Below are 10591 nucleotides of genomic sequence, written 5' to 3' on the forward strand. Positions count from 1 at the left end.
AAAACAAGTTTTGTGGATTGTTTTCATCTCCTTACAAACTGCTGACAGGGACACTGCCTGGGGTGAGGAGCCCCCTGGATTGGGTGGGGGGGGGAGAGGGAGGGAGGAAGGCACCTCCACCCGGGCTCCTTTGGCTTGTGGGGAGGGGTGGGGGAGGGAGACAGGAAAGCAGGAGGCTGCAGCCTGAGGATTACAGCTCCTGGGGCTTCGGCTCAGGAATTCACCTTTGATCAGCCAGGCGACAGCTCCGGGCTAGCCAGGCCTTCGCCAGGCAAGGAACCAACCCAGGCACCGCGCCCCATACCCTCCTCCATTCTGCCCCCACCCCGAGCCCAGGGGCGAGATGGCAGCTTGGCTCACAGGGAGCTGGCCCCATCTGGACCTCGCACACACGCCCGCCTGGCAGCCAAACAGCAGACCCCCCCCCCCGCCCCCCCAGTCTCTTTCCTTGCCCTGTCCTCTTCTTGCTCTCCACACCCGCTACCCAGCACCTCAGAGCTGCCCAGCTGCGCCCAGGGGCCAGCAGACAGCTGGGACGCATCAACAGCCAACATGAGCAGCTGGACTGGGCCTCGGCCTTCGCTAGCACATTGGAGGATGGAGGGGGCGGCCATCCCCACCCTGTCACACAGAGCTCGGCCCCTCCATTTCGCCCCTCCTGCACAGCACCCACAAGACCCACGCCAGCTCCAGCGGCACTCCCTGCTCTGCACCTGCAGACCCCTGCCCGCCCCGTGAGGTCCTGCCACCACACCTCACCTAGACGCTCGGCATCCCCCTTCGGTCACAGGTCAGCCCAGGCCTCTTCCCCCCAGCCCTCCCCAAGGGGGTTCACCCCAGCCCCCAGGGGATGTGGGGGGGATATGGGTGCTTCCTTGTTGCCATCCTGCCTTTCTCTTCCCCACCAGCTCCCCTGGGCATGGCAGGCCCAGCCCCATCCTCACTGCTTCCCTTGTTTGCATACCCCAGGGTTTCCCACATAGGGGGGTCCCCCCGTCCTGAACGAGGTGTCCCCCCTCTGGCCCGGAGCTCTCATCATGCTCACCCCCAGCCCTCCCAGGATGCAGCTTTTCAGGGATGGCTGTGCTGGGGGGTGGGTCGGGGGGAGAGACACCACAACATCCCGTTAACACCCCGTGGTTGGCGGAAGCCAGTGGACTTGGTGCGCATGTTGGGGACACCCGGGAGAACATGCCAGGTGAGTGGAAGCTGCTGGGGAAGCCGGCACCGGGGGTGGGGGCATTGCAGAGAAACCAGCTAAGACCTGGTTATGGTGGGACATGGTCCAAGACACTGACCAAGGATGCTTTGGGGAAAGCCCATGCCGGGCCAGAGCAGGCCAGGGTCATGTTGCAGTATGCACCCAACGCCCCTTCACCAGTTGCAGAACCAGAAGCCTCCCTTGCCATGGGGAAATCCCTGGGGGTCTCCCCTCCCACCCCAGTACACACAACATGTATGGACCCCTAGCAATCAGAAATGGAAGAGACCTCTGGGTAGCAGCCCCTATTGGTGCAAGGAAAGGAGACCCAGGGATTAGGGCATGGGCCTGGGACTTGGGAGCCCTGCATTAATTCCCTGCTCTGCCATAGACCTCCCCCACCCCAGACACTTTATCATCCGTGCCTCAGTTCGCCTTCTGCACAATGGGTAACAGCGTTGCCTGACCTCCCGGGGCATGTGAGGACAAATACACAGAAGACTGGAGGCACTTAGGGATTATAGTAAGAGGGGCCATAGAAGTACCTAAAAACCGTGCCCAGCTCCCCATCCCCGGCCAAAGCAGGCTCAGAGCCTGCGACACGCTGACCGAGATGCTAGGCCACGCTCCCAGAGCTCCCACTGCCAGGAAGCTTCCTCCCCTGACAACAACCGAAGTTTTCCCTCTGCCTCCCTTCCTCTCCCAGTCCCATGCAAACTCATCTCCCTGCAGCCTTGGCATATGCCCCCAGCCCCATTCGCTCCAGCCCTTTGCCAACCTATACTTATTTAGCCCCATGTCAGCTGGCCTCTGCAGCCCTGGATCTGTTTTGCTGCTCTTCTCTCGACCCTCTCCCAATGTGCCCGGGTCTCCCTTGGTTACAAAATGTCCAGAGCCGAGCACAGCATTCCCAGGGCACTGGTGCTGGGACAATCCAACTACCTGTAGACTTACTGCCACTTCTAAAAAGCATCCAAAATGCCAGGAGCTGCAGGAAGTGTTACAAAGGTGCCAATGGGCTGGTGGATTGGTAAGTAAGAGAAGGGCTCCCCAATGGAAACCCCTCCAAATCACAGCACAAATAAAACCCTCCCCCAGATCCCAGTCAGCCTCCCTTGCTGGTCCTTCCAACAGGCCCCGACGGTCACTACAGCCCAGCCTCCCATCACACAAAGCAGGGGGTGAGTGGTGCTGGGAGGAAGGAGGACACTAGCTTCCTCTGTTCCAGGTCTCAGAGCACACAGGCCCAAGGCTACCCTGGCTTTCTTTGTTATCATAACGGCCACGCAAGTATGCAAACCACTCCCTGTTCAACCTGCTGCCCACTGTCACATTTCGGTTTCTCCTGGCCATTACTCCTTCCCACATTCCTCCCCTCTCCTCCAAGATCTGGTTCGGCTCGTTTTCCCATGGGTTTCTACTAGCCACGCTGGAAAACAAGGAACAAAATCAGAAGACGATAACTTTCCCTAAATATAGCTTTACATTCTGGCAGCAAAGTCCCATCCAACTTGAATGTCCTCCACAAAACCCAAATCTTTGTTCGTTATTTTCTGGTCTCTCCAGAGCCCGAGGGGTTATTTTCCTTCTGTCTTGGAGTTCCCGGCTCCTCCCAGTTTAGTGTCTTCTGGACCATCAAGACTGGTTCTAAAGCAGCCTCTACTAGGCACCAAACACTAGGCCAGGGGTTGCCTTTTATCATCCCTGCCTGACCACAATCCTTCAGCCACTTTTCACTCCCCACAGGTGCTCACTCCAGGCCAAGACGATTTAACTTTCCCCATAAGATTTTGAGAGACCCTATCAAAGGCTTGACTAAAATCCAGGTGCATTACAGCTCATCCACCACACTCCCCTAAGAGCGTCCCTTGTATCATCCCATCCCAAGGAAAGCCATCACATTTTATGCTGGGTAAATTCCTGGGGGCCAGCTGGCGTCAATCAGCATACCACCTGGATTTACGGCACTGCAAGATTTGATCTTTATCGCACCAAGGTTCCATTAACCTCTAGATATTTAGACCCTGATCTTGCACAAACTAACATCCAGGCTTCGCTTGGGTAGACCCATGGACGTTAAGTGCCAGCACAAGCCTTGAGAGCGTTGGGACCTTTGACATTTTTCTCTTAAGCGCGCCCCTTTAGTTAATGTGGGAGGATAGAAATTCCTGGCCAGCAAACGCCAGGATCAGGGCATCCTCCTTTCGGAAGACCGGTACCGTGGTCAATTTTCCCCAGTCTCCCCATATCTTGCCATTTGAGGATGCATCGGCGGTCCCCACGTCTCCACGCACACATATGTTGAGTGGTCACTTGCCCTCCCTGGTCGTGTCTGCCAGATGTCAGTGTGTCTCGCCCCACTTCTCCACCCAGGGGTGTGCCTGGGGGAGTCTCTCAGTCCCTAAAAAGTGTCTTTATTCCTGCCTTTGCACACACGGCCCCTCCCCACCCACGTCTCAGCTCACCTCCCCCTCTCCTAACCCATCATCCCCACATCTCTAAGCACTTGCCTCTGATGAGGCCATCCCCCCACAATCCACATTGTGGCCTCTTCTGCGCCCACCCCGACTTGCCATGTATAGGAAAATCTGAGTCTCTCATGCACATGACCAAGTCTCCTGCTCCCCAGCCAGCATGGCCTGCGGCATCCCTTTCGCCCCCTCTGGAGGGCCCAACGGCTGCTGCCACTTCTCACTGGCATCTCTGCACTTTGCACCCAGCCTCCGCCTGGCTTGCAAGTCACACCACCACCTCGCACGGCTGCTGCTCCCCACCTGGGCTGGCAGAAGAGCTCCGCCCTAACAGACTCCCCTGGCCTGGGTACCAGGCAGCTGTCTCCCGCTCTCCAGCACCTTGCAGCGCAGAGCCAGGTTCACTTTTGTCCCACAAACCTGGTCTGGTCTTACCCCTCTCCCATGGCAGAGACACTGACCAGTCAAGCGGAGGTTGCAGACCACGGGCCACTATCAGCCACTTCCTTTAACCACTAGATCCCACTCCCAGCGCTGGGAACAGAACCACTGCTGTCAGAGCTTTTGGGGGGAGGGTTTGGGGTCTCTCAGGCTGCTATTGCCTCACCCCTCCCTTGGATTGAGGCAACTCTCCTCTCTAGCAGCTCGCTCCCGGATGGAGGGGGACACACCAAACTTCACATACACGCGTATCTCTCCCCAGCTCGGCTCTGCATGCATCCTGCAAGCTCTAACAGATGCTCCCCTGGGGCAGCCCTCCTGCCCAGGCAGGTAACTAGCCCCAACGGGCAACCCATTGTTTGGAAACCTGCTCCACCCAACTTTCCCCCCAGCACCCTGCTTCCCTTGGGCCAGGGGGCTCTGTTAGTTAATTAGATCCCCTGAGTGGTCTCTCCATGCTCCGGGAACCTCCCCGCCCCAAGGGCGTTGGGGGCTAGCAGCCTTCCCCATGCCAAGAAAACATCAGCCTGTCTCAGTGCTGGGCAAGGTGCAGTGCCGGGGAGCAGGGAGGAAGGAGAGGGATGCGTTTCGCCATCAAACTTTTGACTCCCGTTGACGCCCTTCTCCCAGTTGTGGCAGGACTCTCTGATGCCGATTTTTCTTCTTGCAGCCAAGACGCAGGGGAGAGCCAGGTCTGTGATGGCCAATGGAACCGGTGATTGATGCCAGCCCAGCAGAGGAGACCGTCATGCCAATCTTCCCCATATGCAGCCCCAGCAGCAAACTCACAGAGAGGAACAGGGGACTCATCCCCCCACTTGCCCCATGTATCTTTGTGCTTTTCTGAGACCAAGCCCAGTTCAGCAAGCTCCCAGCCCAAATGGACGAGTACTGCCAAGCTGGAAACGGGACGCCTTCCTCACACACCTTATCACATTGCAAGCACATGCTACCGTCTCAACAGCAAGCTAGCCTGGGCCCTGAACGCAGCCCAGTAAATTCCAGGCTGTTTCTCTTTACACCGCTAAACTATCTCGAGTGTGTCACATCCCTTTCATCCCGGGCTCCAGAATATACCCCACTAAGAGTCGCAGCGGGCATCCCAGAGATCACATCTGAAGAAAATTACAGCCTTAAAGCTACGTTTTGCTGTGGAAACAAAATACTTACCCAGGTGCTCAAGCAAAGGTGAAAGGGTGGGCGATACAATGCATCAGTGTATGAGCACACGAGGGACCAAAGACACATGGCAACGGTTAGTGCAAAGCACCAGTCTGAGCATGCAGGAGAGAAGCGGTGCACTAGTGCTCTGCATAGGACAGTGTGCAAAGAAGCAAAGGTGTCCTGCTGGTCCGTGCAATGCACCAGTACGTGCAAGGAGGCATTATGACTGGCCCTGCAACGCACAGGGGGTCACACCAGTTATTTCACAGTGAGTAACACACGCACGTGAACAAAGCCTAGGAGCCACAGAGCACAGTGCAATGCATTCACACATACGCACCAGCCAGAGAACGTGTCATGGTGGTCAGGGCACTGCCCCAGACATGCACAGATGCCCCAGTGAGCAATGCAGTCACACGTTTATGGAAGAGAGCCAAAGTGTCCTGGGGAGCTGTGCAATGCTCCAGAATGGGTGTGCGACAGAGGCGGAGTCACAGCAAGCCCTACAACGCACTCTTGTGCGACAGACAATGCCTCATAGCAGAGCAGAGGGGCAACGAATTGCACCAGAGAGTACCAGTGTGGGAAGGGATGTGTCCCAGAAGGCCAGAGGGCAACACACTTTTCATGCTCCCCAGCATGGAAGACAACACACAAGCTCCAAAGCAAAGCTTTACCTTTCAAACACACCAAAAGTCAGGGCTTTCGAGCGCCCCTCGTGCATCACTTGACATAGAGGTGGTGGGGAAAGGCAGAGCCAACAGCTGAAAATGTATGCTTATTCCAGACAGATGTCCAGGTTATCAGCAGGGCTGGAAATGGAACAGCATCTCCTGCTGGCTTTTATTCCACATGGATATAAAATGTACGTTTCACTTGACTCTTCCAGGGATCTGGCCAAAAACATGGTCTACACACACCGCACAATGGGTTTGCTAAACATCTCAGATTCGAGGTGCTCCTCGCTCGTACCAGGTGTAGAATCAGGAATAACTCCAAGTCAATGGTGGCATGCCAGAGGAGACGACAATGAGCCCCCACGGATCTGGCGAGTCGACAATGGATACATTGATCACACGCACTCAATGAGGGGCAGGATTTTCACAAGTGACTTGGGATTTTGGAGGCCTGACCTGATCCACTTTAAAGGGGCCTGAGTTTCAGAGGGAGGATGCTCAGCACTTATTGAAAACCCAGGCCCCTTTCAGAGTTCTCAGGTTGGGCACCCAAAATCGCTAGTCACTTTAGTAAGGCTCAGCCCGACAGGACAGCACATACCAGACTGTCCATTACCGAGCATCGAGCGCAAGGGAGAAGATCTTCAATGCAAAAGACCCATCACACATCCAGCCAGACAGAGCCACAGGCTGGTGTCCAAAGCCCCTTCTCCGTGGGGTGCTGGGCTCCACTTCCAGGCAGAAATCCCCCCCATCCACCCACATTACAAGTCCAGAAGTAGGAAAGGGCCCTCCCCACCAAAGCCTGTTTACTGAGAGCTGGTTTCCAGCACTCGAGAGAATAGCAGGAGCATTTCAAGGCCCTGTTTCCACTTGGCTGACACACGCTATTTATAGAAGCCTACAATTCTCCCAGAGCTTTCCTCGGGATCTCAGCAGAAATAGACTGCCCCGGGTCCCTGCTGCCTCTTCTAAGGAGGCCAGGGCAGGCACTCTGTCCAGCCAGCCCCTTCAAGCCTCCTATAACCTTCCATCGCCTCTCCTGCCCCAGCCTCCAGCTCCCAACTCCGCATCACGTCCTTGCCCACCCCGTTCCCACCATGGTGCCAATACGTCTCCTGCAACCCCCCCCCTGTCCAAGGCAACGGGGCCAATCCTGCTCTGAGCAACACTGGTGCCAACCGGGAGCAGTTCCATGGAAAGCAACACAGCCAGACTATTCTGCGTTTGCTTTAGGGGAAGGGAATGGGGTGCCTGCTCAGTGCAAAGCCAGCATGAGTGAGGGCACAGTTAGGTCCAAGGGGCTAAAATCGTCCCGCCACGTAACGGCCCAGGAGGCAATGGACTGCGGTGGAGTTGCACCAGGCATGGTTTGGCCTATTCCGGTTGCATAGGCATAAAGAGCAGCATTTCCCCCTCCCCCTCCAGATCCCACAGACAACAAGACAGTCACTGCAAGGGGACACCTAGTGAGTCATCACGCCCCGATTCAGCAAAGCTCTGAAGAGGTCGCATTGAATTCAGTGGGTCTTCAGTGCCCGCTTAAGTGTTTGCTGAATCGGTGCCTCTGTCACGGTGGTGTCAATCTGGAGTCACTCCACTAATCGCTGGGTTTATACCAGCGAAACTGAGCTCAGAATAGGGCTTTTGAGCTCCACTCCCAAAGCAACATGCCAAGTTCTCTATGCACAGGCCACCTGGTCTTGCATGGGGAGAAACTGGCCCCTGCCAAGTGAGCTCGCAGAGTATTCAGTCTCCTCAGCCTGGCTGCTAGGGTAGTTTGATTTTCTGTATGTATAAGAATCTCAGTGTTTTCCAACTAAGCACCCAGGGGGGTAGTTCTGGTCTCCCACTAGTGCCGCTCAGTGGAGTTACTCCAGCAACCCTGTGTCTGGGTCTGAGCTAAGAATTCCAGTGTGTTATTTGCAAGCAGGGGGTGCAGCACCTTGGCACCAAAGGGATCTAAAAAAAAAAAAAAATATCCAAAAGAAAAGACTCTTACAAAAATCTGGCCCCTAAGAACTAGCTCTCTAGAATTTAAGGTAGCAGCAGGGTCTCCAACGCATCCAACTTTGTGCAGCATTCCCCCCTGGACAGCCCAGCCAAGCACCTTCACCATGCTTGCAACTAAAGGCCTTTATGAACCATAAAGAAAACTCCCCCCCCCCCCCCCCACACACACACACCCCACCAACCAAAGGTCTATCCCTCTGCTGTCCAGCAGCCCCCACCCCTTTGGGGGTGGGGGGAGGCACAGCAGGAAGGGCTGGGTTGATATCACAGAGATACAGGCGCAGACAGGAGAAAAGAAAGATCACCACAAATTTTGTTGACATCCTTCATTATAACTGCCGCCTGCCTTCTAGTGGACAGAAGCCAGCCTGACAGCTGTCACTCAGCAATCCCACATGCAGGGGGAGGCAGGCGGAGGAACCCTGTGAAATCACATCCCTCCAAAAGGAAACGCATAGATTCCAGGCTTATTTATTTATTTAAAGAAGTAGGCGACTTTGTTCCACAGGTAACGCTGGCTCCAGTAACTCCCCCCGCCCTGCCAGCGGGCACACAACTCTGCTTGCCAGACAATGTCTCCCCACCCCAGCCTTTACCTCCCTGCCCCCCCCCCCTGCCTTCATATCCCCCTTGCCAAACATTTCTGCGGCTTTTGCTCCTTGAACTGCAATTAAAACTCCAGCAATTTGGGAACAACTCTCACAGAGGATGCAACTTCACCCTGCCAAACGGGGGGGGGGTTGGGGGGGGAAATGAGCCAGAGCCAGGAGGCGTCTGTCCCCGGCACCCCCACGCTTTTGCCTAGAACCAAACCCACATGCTGAAATAATAAAGGACTGTTGGCTTGATCTTCCATTCCAACCCCCCCCCCCCCTCGCCTCGCCACCCACCCTTCCCTTTCAAAGCAGCTCCCCACCCACCCACCCCCGCCACTTAGTAAACATATCCTCTTACTCTGGGGCTTCTCAAATGCACAGCCCCTGCCTGCATCGCCCCCATCTGCATGTGCAAGGCAAGATTAGTGTTTACACCTAAAGCGATTTGCGGTAGGGATTTTTTTTAAAGGGGTGGGGGGGGGGGGCGCGCACACACACACAGAAAGGCAGCCACCGAGAGATGGAGAGCATATTGCAAGGCAGTCACCGGAGCGGTGTGGGCTTCGGGGAGGGCGGACAGGAAATAAGAGAAATACAACCCACTTGGCCTCAACTGCTGCCAAGCTGCTACACGGGGAGACAAAGGCTGTTTCATCTGGACTGCAGGCTGCCCTTTAACCCCCTCCCCACAGAGTTTGCTGCCCAAGCACTCTGCAGCAAGTTGGTAGATTAGCTCATTACCGGGGGGGGGGGGAAAGGAGGGGGGGGATCGATTGGCAAACCCAACAACCCCGAGGAGCCGGCCGAGCGGAGCAGCGGCGGCGGGGGGGGGGGGGGTCCCAGGGGCGGGGGGCGGCAGGGAAAAGGAAAGGTTGGCACTCACCAGCCGGCTGCGGGGCACCGAGCCCTTCCGAAGCCGCCCGCCGGGGCAGGTTTTTCTCTTCCACGGGGGCTGAGTCTTTGCTGCCAGAGAGATTCATGGAGCCCTCAGCACCACCGGCCACCTTCAATGACAGCATGTTCATCGCCTCCGCTCACATTCTCCTCCGGCAGCTCGGCTGGACACGGCCCCCCCCCCCCGCCCGCCTGCCCGCCTGCCTGCCGATCTGCCCCCCCCTCCCCGCCGATCTGCCCCGCTCCCTCCCGCCTCTCGCTCTCTCCGCCTGGGAAACACACAAAAGAAAAGCCAGGAGCAGAGGGGGGCTGCGGAGGGGGGGGGGGGGTTGCAAGCCCGGGAGGAATCGCTCCCCGGCTCCGCGCTCTCCACCCTCCGCCGCGGCTCTCGGGGCTGGGTGGGAAAAGGAAATGAAGACACAGAGCAGAGCCCTGGCTTTTGCAGCGGAGGCTGCTCGTCCCCCCCCCCCTTCTTCTTCCTCCTCCTCCTCCTCCTCCTCCTCCTTCCCCCCCTGCTCTCTCCTCTCTCGCCTTCTGCTGCGCGCTGCCTGCCGGGCTCCGCCGAGCCTGCCGGGGCTGGGGACGGGCTCGCCGCCGCCTGCCGCTCCCGAGCGCTGGGGGCTGCTGCCGCCGCCGCCGCCTGCCTCCGACTTCTGCTTACCTTCGCCTGTCAGCCGCCGGAGCCGAGCCGGAACCCCAGGGAGCGCTCCGGCGGGGCATGCCGGGGATTGTAGTCCCCGCCGAGCCCGAGCTGGGGCGGGGGGCAGAGCCCGGCGCGGAGCCGGCTGCGAGGGCTCGGAGCCCCCCCAACCAACCTCCCGCGCCCGGCCGTCCAACTTCTGCCAAGTTTGGGGCTGAACTTTGCACCCACAGCCAGGCTCCGGGGCCCTCCGGACGCAGCCCGCTGGGAACCGCAGGACGGGCTGGTTGGTTGTTTTTATTTTTTTTTGGGGGGGGGGGTTGGTTTGTCCCCACCCCCACCCCCGGGATGTGGCACCGCTGCCCTCTGCTGGGTGGAATCGGAACTGCTCCGCGGTGTGTGTGTCATAGGCTCTCTACTGCTCGTGGGGATTCGCCTTTCGCTCCCGGCGGGGCTGCTGGAGGGTTGGAGTTCTCTCCTCCCTGCTGTTGCCA

At 57.6% G+C, this 10591-nt stretch overlaps 1 protein-coding gene across 5 annotated transcripts in view; it reads right to left on the bottom strand.

Moving 5' to 3' along the window:
• The window catches only part of AHDC1 (AT-hook DNA binding motif containing 1), a 114478-nt gene extending 104129 nt beyond the window's left edge, over positions 1–10349 (bottom strand). Inside the window, exons 1-2 of one of the 5 annotated variants that reach the window (XM_048825562.2) lie at positions 10119–10349; positions 9447–9567 (exon numbers count right to left, since the gene is read on the bottom strand). In XM_048825562.2, the coding sequence (XP_048681519.2) occupies positions 9447–9543 (97 nt within the window). In that variant the 5' untranslated portion in view covers positions 9544–9567; positions 10119–10349. The other 4 variants (XM_048825561.2, XM_048825560.2, XM_048825566.2 and 1 more) reach the window with 4 other exon arrangements.
• Positions 10350–10591: the final 242 nt, after the last annotated feature.

Source organism: Caretta caretta, chromosome 19 (genome assembly GCF_965140235.1).
Source record: "Caretta caretta isolate rCarCar2 chromosome 19, rCarCar1.hap1, whole genome shotgun sequence".
In the NCBI taxonomy this organism is placed as follows: Eukaryota; Metazoa; Chordata; order Testudines; family Cheloniidae; genus Caretta; species Caretta caretta.